Source organism: Mandrillus leucophaeus, unplaced genomic scaffold, assembly GCF_000951045.1.
Source record: "Mandrillus leucophaeus isolate KB7577 unplaced genomic scaffold, Mleu.le_1.0 Scaffold566, whole genome shotgun sequence".
Classification (NCBI taxonomy): Eukaryota; Metazoa; Chordata; class Mammalia; order Primates; family Cercopithecidae; genus Mandrillus; species Mandrillus leucophaeus.
In genome coordinates, this window is record NW_012106097.1 from 1,102,568 (window position 1) to 1,124,348 (window position 21,781).

Here is a 21,781-nt window from a genome sequence, read left to right on the forward strand (position 1 = left end):
GCTGATCTTCACACTGCATGATTAAGAAACCATCAGTGCACTGGTGAGAAGTACATTCTGCTGTTAACAGAGGAGCAAAGAATGCTTTCAAAGCTACTGCTGTATTTGGAAAAAAGTTCAGTTTTAGTGTTTTCTTTGTATGTATTTTGCGTGGCTAAGGCGGGAGAAGAAGGGCTGCGCGGGGATTGGGGGAAGCGACTTCGCACTCTTGATTACAGAAAAAGGATCATGTATACCACTGTAAAACATCCAACCTTTAAATGAGAAAGTGGGTGAAGTGAAATCGCTCTCACGTACACATATTCCGCGTTACTTCTTATCCGCCAGCCAAACTTTCTCCATCAATCTGGGTAGGTCTGACACGAAAATGCAGCCTGAAAGAAATGCTGAGTCCTGAGGCGGCGTGTGTTGCCTCACCCAGTGCTGGCTTTGGAGTTACCTGAAGCCTTCTAGCTACTGCACCCAAAGAACAAGCTTCTCGGTTCAACTCGGTTGTTTCCGTGGGGAATTGCGGCACGAGCAGGTACTGGGTGTGGCGATGCCAAGAGAGCGCTCAGATCTCCCATCTTTCCCGCTTCTGGCAAACCGTCCCGGCCCCGAATCGGCGAGTGACCAGCACCCGGGACCCGCCGTCCGGCATTCCGGGGACCGCGGTTGGACCCGACCCCGCCGCAGCTGCAAACTGCCGAAGCGCCCAGCTGAGTGCACTGTGCGTGTGCGCTTCTCCCCCACTCTTTCCGCGCCTGGAGGCGGATCCCCTTCCTTGCACACAAGTCCTTATATGCACCGGTTGCACCAGCCCGCGTTACTCCGGCCCCACAAATAATTAACAGGGGAGGGAGGGTGTCGCTTTTTTCTCCTCCGGCTTTTTCTCAGCGGGAGAGCATTTGAACCGAGAGAAACCCCAAGAAGAGACTGAAGGGCCATTTTGCTGCAGTGCACGAATTGGCCACACAAAAATACAGCTTGGGTCCCTATGATAAGCAAGTCAAGGTTCAGGAACAGCCCTTCGGATTTGGCCCCAGGAGCCCGCAAAAGCCTGGGCGGAAAGGGTGCGCGCCCCTCCCCCCTCCACGCTGGTGGGGAGGGACCGGGTCAGGAAGCGCGGCCTCTCCCCAGTCCAAGACCACGCCTCCTCCGCCTCCCCCCACCCCCTTCACTCCTCCCAGGAAGCGGTGATAGACAGTTCTGTGTGGTTCTCCACCCCCACCCTCCCCCCGCTGAGTGGAGGAGTTGATGTGTCTCATTATAACAGCCAATGCAGCCGCCATCCACGCACAAGCAAAGAAGCATGTCCCATTTAAATACACCCACGCAGCCCCAGCGCCCTTAGCCGATCGGGGCGCTCAACCCACACGCACCGCTGCTCCGGGCTTGGAGATCCGCGCAGGTTGGGCTCCCGGACCCGGCGGACCGACGCGCGGAGGATCGGGATCCGGCGCTGTGGGGCTGGGGTGGGCGGGGGAGGCTGGGCCCGGGGCCTCTGGCGCTATACCCGCATGAGGACGCGAGTGAAATAGACCAAGGTGGAATTTCCAAGGGAAAAGCTTGGGGGTGGTTTTGGTCCATTTCTCCAGCGAAGAAGTAGACATGGCGAGCGACTCCCCGGCTCGAAGCCTGGATGAAATAGATCTCTCGGCTCTGAGGGTGAGCAGGACATGTTTTCTGGTTTCTTTCCAGTGGTTTGGGTCAGGGTGAATGGGCTCGGTGCGTGGACTGGGGGCTGGGGCTGGGGCTGGGGGACAGCAGCGGGAGAATGCGTCGGGGAGGGAACCTGGATTCCCGTTTTGATTCGGGGTTGCTGAGGTGCTCCTGGCTGAGCCCCTACGGCAGGGGCTGTGCGGTACGTGTCTTCCTTTGGCCGTGGCCGAGGCTCTCCCGAGGGCTCGTGGAGCTCGTGGAGCTTATGCTTTTATCTTATACCGGTGTAAGAGCAGTAAAATGAAAGGTGTGTGTGTGTGTGTGTGTGTGTGTGTGTACGTGTGTACACGCCCCGGGCAGTTGTCTGGTGCCAAGGAGCGAGACCCAACTGTCCCTTCTGCAAAAAGAATGCCAGCGTGAATAAAGGCACTGGCTCCTCACGTTTTCCAGCTACCTGCAAGATGACATTGTGAGGCTGACTGTCCCCGCGAAGCCGAACCTGCCGCTCCAAAGGGGCAGTTATTGCTATGCTGGTCTTGTAGATGGCAACTGCCTCCCCCTCCCCCTTTTCTGCCTCCCGCACCCGGGCGCCCTCTCAGCGCTCCCTTAAATGCCAGTCTGCCACTCACCTTTATTTATGGCTTTAACTCAGCCCTGCCTGTGCTTTCTGACTTTGTGGCTGTAACGTTTCAGTTTTATGGCTGAACTTAAGCAGGTGAAAGGGATGTGTTTTCTGCTTTTCCTCAATCAGACCGGAACTCCCTGGAGTGTGTGCGAGTGTGTGTGTGTGTGTGTGTGTGTATGTGTGTTTTCCCCGTGTCTGTGGCCGGTCCTTTGTAGAGCACCTCCCTCCCCCCAGCCCCACTGGTTTGCGTTTACCTTCACGTGAATTACCTCAGACGCCGTTTCATTGTATTGACTAAGACATCACTGATATAGAATCCATTTTGCTGTTGTTTTGAGATCAGAATACCAGGAATCCCAGTGCTGCCTTGACGCTTCCCCACCCCCAACTCCCGATCCCAACACACTCCTTCGGGGAAGGGGGCAGAGCTTTCTTGTCATTTTAATTAGATGCTGCCTGCTGGGAAGGGGTGAGGGGTGGGGATGGTGGCAGCAGCGGGTGTCTGAGAAGGATTGGACACCAATTTAAGGACTGCTTCTTCCTCTCCCGAACCAAAAATAAAATTTAAAAAATAGCGAGTGCATGTACTTGATGTATGGAGGGTGGATGAGAAGGAATTGATGGTGGCTTTCTACAGGGAGACACCAGGATGGATGAAGTATGGAAGTTCACACGCCCTCCTGAGGAATACATTGTTAGATTGATGCTGAATCTTGGGGCCATTTACCTGGATTCCTAGTACTTCTGATATTGCCTCTTTCTGTACTATTATATTAAAGTGCTGCCTTTGTGATCAAAGTGGTACTTTCTCTTTGGTCTCCTTAATTAAACCTTTTCCTCCACATCTCTTTTAATAACGCTTTCTCTCTTCGTCTTAATCTGTTGGGCCAAGAGGTGAGGCTTCAGCAAGGCAGGTAAGGAGTTGAGAAGAAACAGAGATGCCGTTTGAAATGGGCTGTTCTGATAGTTGGGCAGCCGAAGCTCCTTCATGCATTATTACAGGAAGCTATTTCCCTGGAGTGGAAATGCCACATCAAGAACCGGCTGCCCCCTGCGCAGCGGGGTGGGGTTGGTAACAGGGTGGGTGCATTGGCCAGGTCTGTGGCTTCCTGCTTTACCGACTGTGTGTGTTCATTTGCCCTACTTTCTGCGCTGGGAGTTGCTGCCGGCGGGTTAATCAGGTGGATGGATGGCCCAGACTGGGGGTGGGGTGCTGCGAGTTGGTCGGGGGTCGGGGTGGCGGAGGCGGGGGGCAGTGGCAAAGGGGGAAAGGTTCTGAACAATGTGCAGGGTTTGCGGTGATTTCCCTGGGCCGGAATCTCCACCTTGCTCCTCTACTGGAAAGCAGTCTGATGCGATTTTTAAGTTGGGCCCGGACTTGTCCCTTGTGGGCTTTTTCCTCGGGAAGGTTTTCTGAGATACCAAGCACAGAGCCTTGCAGGCAGGAGAGCAACCGCTGAGGGCCACCGGGCGGATGACTGCGGATCACACTTGGGGTGTGCATTCTTGTGATCTGTATTTTGAAAACATATCTTTGCACAATGCACTGAAATTGCTCTTTGTGGCCTGGGCTATCAGCTTAGGGCTCTGCTGCTGTTTTTCTGCCTGCTGGGAGGTGTGGAAACAGAGAGGGCAACAGCTAGCTTGGGGACCAGGAACTGCTGGCTAGAAGACTTAGATGCAGATGCAGATGCAGATGTGGAGACAGTTGCAGATGTGGGGCCAGGGCCTTTGACCAGTCTTGTGGGTGAGGTGTGCTTGCTGGAGTGGGTCCAAAGGCCACATAGGTAATCTCCACAAATCAGAGGGCAGATCATCTCCACCTTCCCACATTTGGAGAGGTGGCCTCATCTAGATGAGATGTCTCATTTATTCCTAAGCCCTTGGTAAAGCCTGCCTGCTGAGCCCCTCCTGGGGAATGCCTGACCCCTGAAATGCAGCCAAGGTCAGTGGCTTCTGGGAGAATTTGCTGCAGACTTACCAGTCCCTTGCTGTTTCGGTGGCTCTTTAATGTACACAGTCAATGCTCTTTTTGTAAACCCTGGGCTCAATGCATTAAAAGCAGATCCTGTCTGGAGAGGCCTTTATCCTTCTCACTTTGGGGGCTTATTGTTCTCAGCCAGTGATCCCAGACTGGACCCAGTCTAAATTTTCCCCAAATAGCAACAATGCATAATTTAAACCAGAGCAACCAATGACAGCACTGATCATTTAAATTATGCAAGATTTGCATGGTTTAAAAGTGAGTGAAGCAGGATCTTCTTTGATTGGAAAATAGGTAATTTGAATCCAGTTTTAGCCCTGATTTTTAGAGCTCACTGAGATAAACTAAATCTTGAGGGATGGGCTGGAATTGTTTTACAGATTTAGAGGTGGAAAGAGAATTGTAGAACACTCAGCCACTCCTTTCATTGAACACTTGGGAAACTGAAGCCCAGAGGCGTGAAGTAAGTTGTTCAAGGTCACACAGTAACAATGGGAGGGGACAGCCAGGAACGTGGTTTGAGCAAATAATCTAGATTTCCTGACTCCTCATTCAGTGCTCTTTTCTCTAAGTCACACTTTCTGTGGCTGAATCAGAAATCAATAATACATTTTCTGCCTGAGTACAAAAGAATAGCAGAAAGGAATAATTTCACCAGGGTCAGGGAATTTTATTTATTGAGAATGGTGAAACTACTTCATGCAAGTAAGTTTGTGATACGTGAAACCATGGAGCTTTAGGCTACCTTTGGAATTCATCTTGTCCAGCCCTGGTTCCGTGCCTACTCTGCGGGCAAACGACTGTCTGAAATCACCTAGGACACATGGTTGTCCTGCACAGGTAACCTCTCTGAATAACCTGTGTCCATCAGAGCATGTCCTAAGGGGTCAGTATAGACATACACATTATTCAGATATCTCCGCATGTGACGTTTATAAAGTTCTGTATATGTTTTGTATTATCTATGTGGATACATATATTATGTGTAGTATTATGGATATAAACTGTATCCATGTGGGTGTATGAAAATGTGCATATACATACATAGGCTATAGCAAACAATTTACTCATTCAAACCTGGGGCTTGAGTCATTCTTGCTTCAGGACATCTCAATATTAAAAGAGATGAAACTTGCCACCAGTGTGCTTTATTACATATGAGGTGAGCTCAGCCCAGAAAGCTTTTTGGAGATTAGCATATTTCTGGACCTAAGCACCTTGGCTGTCCTTAACTTGGCCCACAGGGTAAGGCATTCAAGGCCAGGAGTTGGCTGCTGCTGACCTCATACTCTCAGCTTCTGCCAGGGCTCACATACACTTTTGTATTTGAACAAAATTAGATGACCTATGCTTGTCTTTCCCCTTACCCCTCACTCCCTAGCCATTCCTTTCTCCATTGAAACCCAGATTTAGGAATTGACCTCATCTGAAAGCCTTGCTTATATCCCTTTGCTACATGTTTCATGCTCATGTTTTACTTGGTGTGTGATTTCCTTTCTGCTTCTTTACTAAACCGTGGATTTCTTGAGGACAGAGGCTAGGTCTTGTTCATCTTTGCAGCCATAGTCTCCATTAGTTGGATGAATGAGTACATGAATGCATGCATGAATGAATGGGGTGGAATGAACCCTGTCTCCCCAGCTCTATCTCCACCTCTTACTCATTCTGTGACTTTGGGTAGGTCATGTAACCATAGTTAATAAGAATGATCACAACTGTTTGCCTTTCTCACACACTGTGTTTAAGGCAATGCTTTAAAAACCATACAGCACTATACAAATATGCTATCCTATGGTTAAGTAGAATTTAGTGGGAAAATTGAGCCCATCAACATTCGATTGCAATGATTTTATCTAATAGAAAATGATCCTGGCTGGGCACAGTGGCTCACACCTGTAATCCTAGCACTTTGGGAGGCCAAAGTGGGAGGATTGCTTGAAACCAGGAGTTTCAGATCATCGTGGGCAATGTAGGGAGACTCCATCTCTGGGAGAAAAAAAAAAAAAAAGCGCCAGTATGGTGGGGTGTGCCTGTGGTCCCAGCTAATTGGGAGACTGAGGTGGGAAGATAGTTTGAGCTTGAGAAGTCGAGACTGTGATTGTGTCACAGCACTCCAGCCTCAGTGACACGGTGACATCTTGTTAAAAAAAAAAAAGAAGACTAAGAAAAGAAGGAAAATAATCCTGAGAAAAAGATATCAGAAGGTTCCGACTGTTTTTAATAGCACCTCAACAGACCTTAGCTGCCTTTTTCCTTCTGTGTGCCAATATGACCTTATATGTTTCTCTGATGGCCTGAATTGAGCTTTGCCCCCCAAGTATTAGCATTCATTAAATATGAGGTAAGCACAGTCCCGAAGCTTTTTGGAGATTAATGTATTTCGAAACCAGTATCAATTATCAGCATTGTTCATTAAAACCTTCTTTTTTAAACACTTTCTTTTTTAAAAAAACTTTTTTTAAAAAACTTTTTTCTCCTCTTTATATGTTACTGATTATTCAAATGCAAACACATTGATTATGCCTGTGCCTTCCCAAAGTTTTATTTTTTCCCTTGGGAGGTAGAGTGGACACCTAAGATGATACACTAATGGCCCAGTATTTAAAACTTTCTGGTGAGAGGTTCTCATGGGGCTCAAATAAATCTCGAAATGTTATTAATTCATTACTCCAGAGCACTTAATTAAATTTGGTCTAAAATGAGATTTTAGTAAAGTTGCATGAATTAATAACAGTATCTCAAAATGATAACAGCATGGCAGTCTTTTCATTAATATTATTTATGTTTATCAGAGATACTAAACAGGTGTTTTCTTTGCAATGGCGTTGCCTCGTAAAAAGTAGGGTGTGCTGGTAGCTATCAGAACATCAGATAAATATGCACAGTCATTTTCATTATTCATTATTAACTGGATTAATCTTTAGTGCAGAAGCCAGTGTAAGTCATGGTTTGCTGTTTGCTTCAGTATCTACTTAGGAGGTCATGGAATATTTTGTTGATGAGAGAGTACCCAGTACATTTCTTTCAGGAAATACCACTTTTTTCCCCCTTATCTGTTAAACTCTTTGATGTCTTATAATTTCGAGTCTTGCCTGTTGGGCCTTTCTTCTTTCTGTGTCTCTGCCCTGGAATTAATCTTCCGTGCCCTTCTTGTTTCGACGCCATTCCTTCTCTCAGTGATAGTGGTTCTAAAGTTCACCCAGTCGGGCGCTCCTGTGATTGAATCATGGCCGCTATGCCCAGCTGAGCACAACCAGTCTCTGATTCCCTTCCTGATAGAATTTGGAGTAACTTGAGTCTGAAAGATGCTTTAATGTCAAATTGATTCTTACATTTCTGTGGGGGAAGTAGCTCTCTGAGAACAGGGCCTAAACTGGTTTGTTAGCAGTGTGCCGAGAATTCTAAGAAAATCTTAATGATATTTTTTTGAATGAAATGTTATTCTGCACATATAAATATAAGGTCTCTAGTGGAGAGAGAGGGAGGACTTAAGTAGAAAATGTTGGATGAATTCCGCTTGTGATTCCTTCCAGTCTGGTTGGAAGCTTATTTCCCTTTAGCGAAACATGATTCTATCCACTTCTTTTTCATGTCCTGGTTGTCTCACGGGGGTGCCCTCAACTTCTCAAAACGCATTTTATTTATTCCACCCCAACTTAAAATTCTTTCCTTAATGTTTATCATATGGGTCCCCTTGTCTCCACTGTTCCCTGCAAGTGCCGAAGGTACTGTCCCCTGGGCAACACCCGCGACAGGACCCCCCTCCTCCTGTGTCTCTACTACCAGCCTTCTTCTGACTGGTCTCTCCTACACTGTAGCCACGTGAGTCTTCCTAACGCACAGTTTCAATCTGGTTGTTTTTATTCAAGGCCTTCTCTGACTCCTTAGTCGACAGAATAAAAACTAAACTCTTTAACATGTTAAGACCAGCAGCAGTTCAGAGCGGCCTCCCACAGAGCTCTGCAGTTTTGACAACCACCCCGCCATTGCGGTAGGGAACAACTTCATTCCCCGCTGGATGCTCTGTAGGGGGCGCTCTGTCTTAGTCTCGTTTCTGTACCTACTGCCCCAACACGAAACATTCACAGACCACCTTTTCCACGAAAGTCTCTGATTTCTCTCAGAAGTTGTCCCTCCCACTCATAGACTGTCTCAGAACTGACCTCACACCACTTTCATAACACTCAGAACTTTCTGTCTTGGATTATATTCACCACTAGACCATTCCTTCTTGAAGGCAACGTTTGATTTTCTTAGGGATCCTCACCAGTTTTCTTTACACAGCAGGCGTTCGTTCAACAAATAAATTTTGAATTAACAAAATATATAATGTGCAACCCTTTTAGAAGGGCTGGAGGTGGTGCTATGTAGAAAGAGTATAGAAACCTCAGAAAGGTGGGGCCTGTGCTGAAATCGTGCTGACCATAGCACAATTTCAGGGATCATGAATTATCTTATAGTCTATGTTGCGTGACTCCTGGGGACACCTTTTATGTAGAGTACAATTCCAGTGGATGCTAATTACATTGAGTACAATTCCAGGGGCACCAATTATGAGAAATACTATGTCTGGTCCTGGGTAGGTATTCCTATTTCTAGAATTTTTCTGCCAAAGAAAATGTTCTCTCCATTGTCTTCTTATTCTAAGTTTTGAGAGATTTAAAATACCGCAGGTTAGAATTGCAAGGCGTGTGTGTGTGTGTGTGTGTGTGTGTGTGTGTGTGTGTGTGTTTGGAGTGTGTTTCAATTATTTTAACAATCTGATAATGTTTACGACTACTATTTTGATTAAACAGTAATAGATGGGTGGGAAAGGGTGTGCTTCTAGGGTGGCCCACTGGAAGACAATGTTGAGTTTTTGTCTTGACAGAGCTGGCAGTGAGTGGGTAGAGAGAGTTTGGGAGATGGTGAGGTTTAATGAGGCACACAGCTGGGAGTTAGAGCCCAGCGTCATAAAGCTGGCTCTGACACCTTACCCTCTAAGCTTCAGTTTTGTCACATGTAAGATGAGTGGTTTCGACTAAAATTGCTGGAAGTCACCTCCAGCAATTTCTATTGCTGGGATGCATATTCCTGGCATATGTAAGGGAACCAGAGGCAGGACTGAGGGCATTTAAATAGCTATGGATTCTTACTCTACCTGTTGGGGATACCAAGAGATTGGAAACTATGGACCTCAATGAGCTGGGAGTTGCCACTGAAAGTAATACCCCTTTCTAATTTTTAAATGAGCTATTTTTTTCCAACCTTGAGATTCTGATTTATAATTTAAAGTGTTGTTCTAGTTTTTGAAGACCGAGTGATAGGATGAAGGCCCAACTATGACTTCTGCTGGGTACTCCCTTACAGTGTTGCTGCTGGATACCCAGGTTTAGACTCTGAAATAACCCTAGATTTTCCAGTGCTGTCTCTCTAGTTAGTGAAATTAGAACCTTGGCAGTATGGATTAAGTAGGAAATTTGTAGACTTTAACAATACATTGCATATATTACAAACATTTGTTTGATTAGTGTATTAGAAAGTACAAATTTGGGTGCAGGGTAAACTCAGATCCAGTGTTCTGTGATTCTGTGAAATGTGATTAACTGTAGGGGAAGAAATGTACATGGTATCCAGCATTCATTCATTCATTTGTTCGTGTATATGCTCATTCAGTACCTGATTATTGGGTGCTACTAGTTTCTGGGGCTGAGCTGAAGACAACACTGGCATGGTTTCTACACCCATGGCTGGATGGAGAAGAGAGTCTGCACTTGTCTTTCACTACACTCTAGCCACACTGATTTTTTCTGTTTTGTGAACATGCCAAACTCATTCTTGTAGTTCTCCATGTCAGAAATTTCACATGGAGGGCTCCATCTTATTATTTAGGTCTAAGGTCAGATGTGGTCTGTATTATTACTTATGTATCTGCATAACAGACTACCCTCAAGCTTAGTGGCTTAAACAACAAAAACCATTTATTATCTCTCGCAGTTTCTGTGGGCCAGGGATTCAGAAGTGGCTTCTCTGGGTGGTTTTAGCATGAGGTATCTCCTGAAATTGCAGGAAGATTTTGGCAAGGTGAATTATCTTCTGAAGGCTTGACTGGAGCTGGAGGATCTCTTTCCATGATGATTTACTTATGTGGTGCTGGATGTTGGCAGGAGGCCTTAGTTCCTCCCCACGTAGGTGGCTCCATTGGTTGCTTGAGCATCCTCATAACATGGTGCCCACTTTTACCAGACAGAGTAATCCTTGCTGCAGTACCTCTGCTGACTTGGCTACCCAAGTTAGCCCTATTCATTGTGAAGGGGACTACACAAGAATATTAACTAACACCAGAAGGCAGAAGTCACTGAGGGTCCTCTTAGAGGTTCCTTACTATGCAGAGAGGTTTTCTTTGCAATATATCTCTAAAGTAACACTCCCTCCCACCCTGAAACTGTCCAGTTCAGTGCTTTATTGTCTTTAAGGCACTTGTGACTATCTGATTATTAAAAAAATCTGGCTGTCCCAACTGGAGCCTGATAAGTTTTGTGAGAGTAGGGATCTTGCCTGCATGTTTAGCACCACATTCTTGGTGCTTTGAACTGTGTCTGGCACATGATAAATATTGATTGAATAAATATCAATTGTATTAATGAAATTAATTAATTCATTTAAAAGGGATCTTATTTATTTATTACACCTCATATCTCCAAAAAATAAGTTGTGGCACCTTCTGATAAAAGGCACAAGTAGGATAAAGCCCTAAAACCATGATAAGGGTAAAGTGAAAAGTAAAGGGGGATTGTGTTTGCCTATCTTTGTCTATATATCTACTTATCTATCTGTCTGTCTAGGGCTTGGTGATCCAATTTACCTCTTTTGTAGGTAGAAATTGGGGCTAAGAGAAGTTACTTGTCTTGTCTAAGGATGAAACTCGAATGCAGTGCTGGGTCCCGTTATGCCATGTCCCTCAACTAGATTGCCAACATCCTGGACCTCTTACGGAATTGGTCATTCCCACAACACAAAAACCAGTCTAACAAAGTATGGATACAAAGATGATTACCAAGTTGCTTGTATGTACAGAACACACTGAAGATAGCCTGTGCTCCACTGTGAAGAAACCAAATCTAATTAGATGGTAAAGGAGAACTCAGCTAAGTTAATCAATATAGGTAATTAGCAGTGTTTCAGATGTTGAAAATAAAAGTTACAGTTCTATGTGCAAAGAGGCCACCTGTAGAAGCTGGAAATATGTGCCGTATCTTAACCTGAGTGAGAAGCTACGAAGACTCCTGGGGCTCCGGGGCCCAAAAAATGGAGACTGTGAAAGAAAGCAAAGACTAAGATTGCCGAGTTGTTAAAAATTTGTTTATTTATTTTATTTCATTTTTTTGAGATAAAGTCTCACTCCATCACCCAGGCTGGAGTGCAGTGGCACCATGTCGGCTCACTGCAACCTTTGTCTCCCGGGTTCAAGCAATTCTCTTGCCTCAGCCTCCCAAGTAGCTGGGATTACAGGCACCCACCACTACGCTCGGATAATTTTTATACTTATAGTAGAGACTGGGTTTCACCATGGTGGCCAGGCTGGTCTCAAACTCCTGACCTCAGGTGATCCACCCGCCTTGGCCTCCCAAAAAATTTGTTTAATTTTTGAAAGGCTTTTCTGGTTCTCATTATAAAAGCAATGGTCATTGCAATGGTTTCTGAATAGTCATTGCAGAAAATCTGGAAAATGGAGAAAAACTAAAAAGAATTCTCAAATTATTTAAATCTATGATTCCTAATGATAACCACATATGCACTTTGGTGTATGGCTTAGTAGTTTTTTCCTATGCATGGCTAAATAGATTTTTTTTTTAAAGTGGAGATAATATTGTACATACTATATGTAACCTATTTTTTAAACCTAATAGCCTTTTCTCATGCTATCAATCTTTTTCTATGGCATAACTTTTAAAACTTTTTCATGGGGAATTTAAACTTAAAAGGTAGACAGAATACAGGAAACAACAGATGCCGGGGAGGATGTGGAGAAATAAGAACGCTTTTACACTGTTGGTGGGCATGTAAATTAGTTCGACCATTGTGGAAGACAGTGTGGCAATTCCTCAAAGATCTAGAACCAGAAATACCATTTGACCCAACAATCCCATTACCTTGTATATACCCAAAGGATTATAATTTATTCTACTATAAAGACACATGGACATGTATGTTAATTGCAGCACTATTCACAATAGCAATCATTTGGAATCAACCCAAATGCACATCAATGATAGACTGGATAAAGAAAATATGGCACATATACACTATGGAATACTATGCAGCCATAAAAAAGAATGAGTTCATGTCCTTTCCAGGGATATGGATGAAGCTGGAAGCCATCATTCTCAGCAAACTAACACAGGAACAGAAAACCAAACACCGCATTTTCTCACTTGTAAGTGGGAGCTGAACAATGAGAACACGTGTACAGAGGGAGGGGAACAACACACACTGGGGCTTGTCAGGAAATGGGAGACTAGTGGAGGGATAGCATTAGGAGAAACACCTAATGTAGATGATGGGTTGATGAGTGCAGCAAACCACTATGGCACCTGTATACCTATGTAACAAACGTGCACGTTCTGCACATGTATCCCAGAACTTATAGTATAATAATAATAAGTAGACAGAATATTGGAATGCCCATATATTACTGATAGGAATATAAAGTGGCACAGCCATTTTGGAAAACAGTTTGACAGTTTCTCAAAATGCTAAATATAGAGTTACCCTGTGACCCAGGAATTCCACACCTAAGTATATGCCCAAGAGAACTGAAGACGTATTCATGCAAAAAAAAAAAAAAAATGTGTACATGAATATTTATAGTAACCTCAAAGAGGAAAGAACCCAAGTGTCCATCAACCAATGAACGGATAAACAAAACGTAATATAGTATATCCTTACAATGGAATATTCTACAATAAAAGGAAGTGCTGATATACACTGCAACATGAACATTATGCTATGTGAAAAAAGCCAAACATGAAAGGACAAGTGGTTGTATGATTCCATTTATATAAAATGTCTGGAATAAGCAAATCCATAGAGATAGAAGGTAGACTAATGCTTGCTGGCAGGGAGTGACTGCTAATGTCCCAAATTAGATAGTGGGGATGTTTGTACAACTCTGTGAAACATACTAAAAGTCACTTGTACACTTCAAAAGAGTAAGTCTTACAGAATGTGACTTTTATTGAGCTTTAGCTCAATAAAACTCTCATTAAAAAGTAGATAAAAGGGTTAATAATCTCTCTACTGAACAATTATCCCCCATAATGAATCCTGTTTCATCTATACTCCTACCCACCTTCTCCCCTATATTATTTTAAAGCAGCATATTATTTTATTTATGAATATTTCAGTAGTTTATGTACTTAAAAAATACATAGCCACAATACTATTATCGCCTAAAAAATTTAACATGTAATAAAATATTCAGTCAGTGCTTAACTTTCTAATCATCTTTTTAGACTGCTTAACATCTTATTGTGGAGATGGATCATAATATATTTAACCAGTTCCTGTTGATGAAGCTTGAAGTTATTTCTAACTTTCCAAGTCATAAATAGTGCTTCAATAAACATCCTTATATATGTCTTTGTGTGCATCTCTGTTGCCTTAGGATAACTCCTTGGAAATTGAATTTAGAATGAAAGTATGTGAATGATCTCTAAGGCTCTTGATATTGCCAGATTGGCTTCCAATTTCTTGTGGTGTAGGTGTGTAGCATTTATAAATGAACACATAAGACTCCGAAAAATCAATTAGTTTACCAAATATTGTAGACCTACTAAGTGGTTGAGCTTACGACTGACTGGCCCAAAGCCACTGCCAATAGTGACTCACACAGCCATCGTTTGATTTATGGACCTTGTCATGACATCAGAATCATCTGGTGTATTATCACCCTGAGGCTCACAAACTTCCCAGAAGCCTTTGGTTTAGGGCACAAGTTGTCTTTCATGAGCATAGTGGTGTCATAAGAGGTATTTCCAAGGTATTTCTTCCTTGTAACTTTGTTTTGTAAGATGACCAATGTCAGATTAGAATGTGGTTTTTTTTTTTTTTTCTTGCCTAAAACCTTAAAAACCTAATATGGTAGCTATTTGGGGATTAACAGTGACATTCTTGTGGAGTGTATCTAGGGGATGTTTGTTTATTTATTTATTTATTTATTTGAGATGGAGTCTAGCTCTGTTACCCAGGCTGAAGTACAGTGGGGGGATCTCGGCTCACTGCAACCTCTGCCCTCCTGGGTTCAGGCGATTCTCCCGCCTTAGCCTCCTGAGTAGCTGGGATTACAGGCACTCGCCACCACGCCCAACTAATTTTTGTATTTTTAATAGAGATTAGGTTTGACTGTGTTGGCCAGGCTGGTCTCAAACTCCCGACCTCAGGTGATCTGCCGGCCTCAGCGTCCCAAAGTGCTGGGATTACAGGTGTGAGCGACTGTGCTTGGCTTGTTTACATTCAAACTGTCATTCTTCCTGGAAAATTATCCTACAAGTGTGTTTGGAGGATGTGTGGAATCAGGCTCAAAGGTTTCAGTTTTTTAAGAATTGGAGACAGCTGACTCTGTGACGATCACAGAAGATAGCAAGGTGAGCTAGGGCCATGATAGAATAGAGACTATTCTCAAACCTTAATCTGCCAGACAATTGCTGAAATCAAAATCTTAAGTTATGCTTTCAGTTTTGCACATAGGTAGATATTTTAAGATTCTAATGGAGAAAATAGAAGACAGAACAGGAAGCCACCAGAGTAAAAAGCTCCGTATTCTGGACTATAATCTACTTTCAACCTGGTTTATAAGTAAGAAACTATTTAAATTGACACAACTTTATGGTAGCTGGTCTTGCAAAGGGCAATTTCCTTGATTTACTAGAGTTTATAACCTAACCCTCCATTTAAAATGCCTATAAATTATTTATGTCTAGGGTAAAAATCCAGGGCTTCACATGAATATGGTTTCATCATTTCTACCTCTAGGTATTTTTTTTAAAGCTGCCTGTAATCAAATGATAGCAGCGTGGTAGGTGGAATAGGTTGTAAGCAGTAATTGCAAACTGTATTTAAACAATAATAATAATATTTAGCATTTATAGAGCACTTTATTTCTTCAAAGTACTTGCAAACATTATCTAATTAAATACCCTTTCTGATTATAATCTGGATATAAATGCACTTAAACTCAGGACAGGGTCATGAGAAAAGTATACATTTGAAAGTTGGTGCTAGGTATGCTTTAAAAACCTATACAATGATGGGAAAGTTAGAGTTCGGATTCTGTTGGACGGTTTTTGTGCATTTCAGTTCAGCCTGATGGCAGAATTAGATCATATCTGCACTTGATGACTCTGCTTGATAACTTATCACTAAAATCTGAATGTTGATCGTCACACTGATCCTTACAGTTGCTACAACACGAATAACATAAATAAGCTTTAAAATGAGGTCCCTCTCTACATTTCATGCCCTGGCTTCAGATGAAACTGCCATTAATAAGTGAAATGAAGTGGTATAGTGCAAGGAAGAGTGGCTATGCATTGTGGCTTAGTAATTTCTATCTGAGAGTAACAGATTTAACTGCACAGTAGGATGCATCATAAATAAATGCATTGGAGAAATGAAACATCTTTAGTTTGACTGTATTAACTACTTCTTGCTGTTTTGGATATGTGTCTGTGTATTGTCCCCTTGCACGTATACCCTGTGTTGCCAATTTAGAAAGTGTTTGGAGCAAGGACCTATGCGGCTTACTCAGTAGGTAGTAGAGAGTTCTGCAGTTGGTAGATTCTCAGTAAATGTTATCCTGTATGTTGTGATTTTCTAAAAGCTAGTTGACAGTTTAACTCCTTAAGTCAGCGGTTCTCAAAGTGGGATCCTTGGACCAGCAGCTTCAGGATGCTCTCTTAGGCCCTGCCTCTCTCAACGTTTTTTGTTTTTTTCTTTTTGTTTTTTTGAGACAGGGTCTCACTCTGTCATCCAGGCTGGAGTGCAGTGGTGCGATCTCAGCTCACTGCAGCTTTGACCTCCGGTTCTCAGGTGATTCTCTCATCTCAGCCTCCAGGGGTAGCAGGTACTATAGGCATGCGTCACCACACCTGGCTAATTTTTGTATTTGTTATAGAGACGGGCTTTCCGACATGATCTTGGATTCCTGAGCTCAAGGGATCTGCCTGCCTCAGCCTCTCTAAGTGCTAGAAATACAGGCATGAGCCACCATGCCTGGGCTCTCTCAACTATTGAATCGGAAACTCTGAGGATGGGGACCAACAACTTTTGCGTTAAGAAGCCCTCCTAGTAATTCAGAAGCACGTGGGAGTCTGGGAACCACTGGCTTAAATGTTTAAAAGATAGTTTTCTTGGCTGGCATGGTGGCTCATGCCTGTAATCCCAGCACTTTGGGAGGCCAAGGTGGAAGCTTCCCTTGAGCCCAGGAGTGTGAGATCAGCCTGGGCAACATAGCGAGACCACATCTCAATAAAATGAAATAAAATAAAAAAGAAAAGCAAAGTATATTCATGGAAATTTGGATATGCCTGAAAATGTTGCAGAATAGGAAATAGTAATTTATTTATGGTAAGTGCAACTTTTTTATAAGGTATATGACCTCAAAGAAATTATGGACAGTACACATTCTTAGGAGTATGGAAGTTAAATTTTTTAAAGAATATTTGCATTTGAATTGTTTGTAAGACTCAAAGATACTTTGAAATTGAAAAGTCTACAACTTTCAATTGTTAATTCTGGACTTTGCATTGTTCTTTGCATCGACATTTCTTTTCTTTCTTTTTCTTTTTTTTTTTTTTTAGCAAGTTTATTCAAGGTGCAGAAAAGCCCCATTCCCTTGATCAACAAGATGCATCCTTCTGATGTCGGTTTCCTGTTTTTCCCTATAGGCCTGTAGGAATTGAGTTTGAAGTCCCAGGAGGTGCTGACACTTGCTTGGAAACTGAAAGAAAGAATCCATATTCACAAATTCTTTCAGCCTTACTTCTATTAGAAGCCTAAAATCTTTGAGTTACTTATTTTTTGAGACCTGGGAAATGGAATGTATATTTGGAATCTAGACAGCAGGTTAAAGATTTCCTTACTGGGAAATCCCACAGACTTTCTTTGTAACAACAACTTGTAAGCATCTCTTACCTAGCCACAAAAATGTCCCATGTTGCTATTTAATCCACAGTTCTTAGATAAGCACATTGCTTATATTGCATGTCTGTTTATTTGGAGGAAAAGTTGATGGCAAGTATGGTTGTTAAGGCAACTTTATATACAACTGATATGAGCGTGCATGAAAATTTCGTACTCATTGCTGGGGAAAATGCTTTTAAAAATGTAAATTTGAAGACCTCCCCTCATAGAAGAACTATTTTAAAGGAAAAACAGATGGTTAGATAATCATCATCAGACTAGATATAAAAAATATCAGATTAAAGATTATTAGGTATTTCCCTGTATTGACACTTAGAGGGATAGATCCAGTTTTCTCACAAGAGGTGTTAATATCATTAAGGTATCAGGGAATTGTTCAAGCATTTTATTTTTATTTTATTTTTTGAGACAGGGTCTTGCTCTGTCGCCCAGGCTGGAGTGCAGTGGCTCAATCATGGCTCACTATAGCCTCAAACTTCTGGGTACAAGTGATCCTCCCACTTCAGCCTCTTGAGCTGGGATTACAGATGTGTGCTACCACATCCAGCTAATTTTTGAATTTTTTTTTTTTTTTTTTGTAGAGATAGGGGTCTCCCTGTGTTGCCCAGCGTGGTCTCAAACTCTTGGGCTCAGCCTCCCAGAAGTGCTGGGATCACAGGTAGGACCAGCGTGCTGGGCCCTGTTCAAGCCTTTAAATCTAGATTGTTCTAGATGGCACAATGAATGACATCATTTGAAAACTTCTGTCTGGAACTAAGTTTGCAGCAGTTTTCTTTCCAGTGGTGGTGAAATCATAGACTCTGTCTAAGAAAGCTACAAATTTGAAATGGCTTTTTCACAGCCTGTTCATGTGATTCTTCTAACACTTGAGATAATATATGTTGCAGTTTGCGTGGCTGAAAGGGTCCTTTGAGTTTGGGAGCACTGCGATTTTTCAGTAGACTCCAAGACTTTCAGAGCACGGAGATTCTGAGTAGCAGTGGAACCCAGTGGTTCTGTTGCTGGTGTCTTACTCTGGAATGGTTGATAGAGTCAAAGCTAAGCGTTTGCTCTTCCTAAGAGGCCTCTGCTGCTTCTGTCTTCTTTAAATTGGTAGCTCTAGCACCAGTTAGAGAGTACTCAGTTTTCTTTCCATGCAAACAAATAAACAAATAAAGCACTGTAGTGCTTTCTAGAGCCAATACCCAGATGCTATTCAGGGAAGGATCGTTGCACAGACACTCTGTGGTCTGAACAATATGTATATTCTCTCTGGGAGTATTTTAGAGATGTAACTTGTGCTGGTATTGTAGCCATCATTTCTTGAATATAAACAGCTTTTATTTTGGGAGAAGAACAGATGTAAAAATGTGAAATAGAGAAGTTTACACATTTTGGGGGAAGGGGAAGGGGAAGAGGAGCAGTATTTCTTTAAAATCATGGTAACCCAATCTTAGTTATTCCTTTGTTTTCTTTGAGTGACTGAAAATTAGCATGGAAATCTGCTGGAACCTGACCAGCTGGGTACCTAAACCTCCATGGAACTGACTGCACCAGAAAAAGGGCCAGTGGATAATTATTGTAGGTCCTCATGGCTAGAAACAAAAAGTGTCCCTCCTCAGGAGGAAGCCTCTCTGTGAAGACAGGCAATCATAGACATTCAGTGAAATATGTCTGATACTTCAAATAATGTTAGAGAGATACAGAGATCCGAGCCCCAGATACAGGGTTTGCTTTCTAGTTTGAAAGAGTCTGTTGAAGGCATTTGGAGGCTGGGTGTTCCTCTGTGGTCTCTGAACCAAAGCTCTTGCCAGTTCAGTCCCCCAACCCCTTTAATTAGTGTGTATGTTTGCAAAGGGTACCTTGGGGTATTCAAAGCAGCCTGGACATTAAGTTCTCTGTCCCTTTGAGGCCAGGTCTGTTTCTTTTCTTTTCTGGAAGCAAGGTATCTTGCATCTCATCACTTGATACAATGCAAGTTGCATCAGATTTTAAAAAAATAATCCCCAACCTTCTTTCCTGTTTCCTCCATGTGGTTGCTGCCTTCTATAAGTTGCAGGATTTGCAGGTTTGCAGGATTCACAGTCAGGATTTTGTCCCTGTGAAGACTTTGTTTAGTTTGCAAGGAACATTTTTATTTGAGTTGCATGGTTCCTTAATAACTCCCCTTTGACAAATATTTTGGTTAAAATTTCTATGATCATTAGATTTACTTGGTTGTTTAGTATCGCATTTTTATACTGAATTATTTCAACCATGATTTCAAATGGACAGCTCTCATAATTTTTTAAATCCATTTAAGTGAAACTTGGAATGTAAATAAGTTATGAGATCATGTGAACTCTGCACTTCGCAGACTATAAGTCAAACCTTTATCCAGGGGATGCTTCATCCACCATACAGGTAAATCTGAATTTGAAAATATACCTAAGAATGTGCAGAAACTGGAACTCTCATACATTGCTGGTGGGTCTATGAAATAACTCAGCCACTTTGGAAAACAGTTTGGCTATTTCTGAAAAGTTAAACTTACTACACGACCTAGCAATTCCGCTTCTGCATATGTACCCAAGAGAAATGAAAACATATGTCCGCACAGAAACTTGAACAGGAATGTTCATAAGGAGCATTATCCATAATGGCCCAGAAATGGAAACCACCCAAATACCTATCAACTGATGGATAGCTAAACAAAGTTGAAGTTTCCATACAATAGAATACTATTAGGCAATAAAAATGAACAAAGGACTGAATCAGGCTGCAGCATGCATGAACCTCAAAATGTTATGCTAAGTGAAAGAAGCCAGACACAAAGATTGCATATTGTATGATTCCATATATATGAAATGTCCAGAAAACGCAAATCTACAGAGACAGAAAGTAGATTACTAGTTGACTGCGGTGGAGAGGAAAACAGGGAGTGACTGTAAATGGGCCTGAGGGATCTTTTTGGGTGATAAAAATGTTTCAGTATTGGATGGTGGTAACCCGAGTGAATTTTATGGTATGTAAGTACCTCAATAAAGGTGTTAAAGTATAATATGCCTGAGACACTGCTTCATAGTTGACCAGCTCCACACACCATGAAGGCAAATTTCCTAGTCAGGTCTCTGTGATATTTCTAGGAAGGCCATCGCTTCAACACCTGGAGAGATAGATGGGTTCTCTGATCCTATCTTCTGCTTTCTATGTATTTTTGTGTCATTCTTTATTCTGAAGGACTTGTCATGTTTTACAAGCATAATGATAGTAATTCTCCTCAAGATAAGGTAGCTCAAATAACTTATTCCTTCTGTACAGAAAGGACATTGGAGCCAGCACTGGGAGAGCTATTCCTGTCTAAAACCTTTCCTAACTCTTTCTGTTTTCTTAATGTTCCATGCTTTTCTCACCTCTGTGCTGTTATGCACGCTGTTCCTGCTGCCTGAAACTCTTCCCAAGCCCCTATCATAATGTGTCATTTGTTAACAAATTATTTAGTTGTCTCCCTCCACATCCTCTTCCTGCAGAAGAGAATATAATGTCCATAAAGGCAAGCTATGTTTTGTGTATCCTCGTATCCATTTATTAATGAAATGAATGCCTGCCCAAGACTTACAGCATAGGCTAAATCCCTTCAGTTAGCAAGACCTTCTATGATCTAACCATTCCCTACTTTTCTACAGTATCAGTAACTACCACCACACTCCCCTTCCATACACTTTATTTCCTCCACTGTCACCCCTAGATCTCGGCTCTTTTGTTCCCACAAAGTTGAGGAATTCCTTTTCTCAAATGATCAGAGCTCCTTTTAGCGTCTTATCTTCCTGGAATCACAGATACCAGGTGTTTTTCAAATTGTAATGAGTTGTGGAGTGAGTTTAATGGGTTGCAATCAGATTTTGAAAAAAAATTAGAATAGAGTAGAAAAATATTCCTATGTTTACTATTACTGTTACTCACCATTACTATGATGGTGAGGGAAGGAAAGGGGCAGTAATCAAGGAGGAATGAGTTGCTGGAAACTGCAGTAGCCACCACGGCCTTGAGAATACCCTCTAGGAAATGTGGAGAAAGGAAGAGGGCTTAAGAGTCTGCAGAACTGGGTGGAGGCTCAGCTCCAATAATCATTGTGGTCATTCGTCCAGCCTAGCATGGTCTTGGATACCATAAAAAGAGAGGGAGAGAAAAATCATGGACACTGTCATATTATGTACAGGAAAACTGTGCAGGCTTCTACCATGTGCCACAGTGAGATTGAGTAATGGGGAGAGTATGGCCCTTCCCCTGGAGCAGCTGGGAGAAAAGAGTAGAATGTTCATGAAACCAGTGGAGACTGAGCACATGCTGAGCTTCTGAGGGCTGCGTGTACCAGGTGTGGAGTGAGGGCC

At 42.6% G+C, this 21,781-nt stretch overlaps 1 protein-coding gene across 8 annotated transcripts in view; it reads left to right on the forward strand.

Moving 5' to 3' along the window:
- Positions 1 to 1,065: 1,065 nt before the first annotated feature.
- Positions 1,066 to 21,781, forward strand: part of TNIK (TRAF2 and NCK interacting kinase) — a 455,189-nt gene continuing 434,473 nt past the window's right edge. For all 8 annotated transcript variants that reach the window (XM_011998297.1, XM_011998298.1, XM_011998301.1 and 5 more), the window contains exon 1: positions 1,066 to 1,647. In XM_011998297.1, coding sequence (XP_011853687.1) covers positions 1,591 to 1,647 — 57 coding nt within the window. In that variant the 5' untranslated portion in view covers positions 1,066 to 1,590. The remainder of the gene's footprint in view (positions 1,648 to 21,781) is intronic.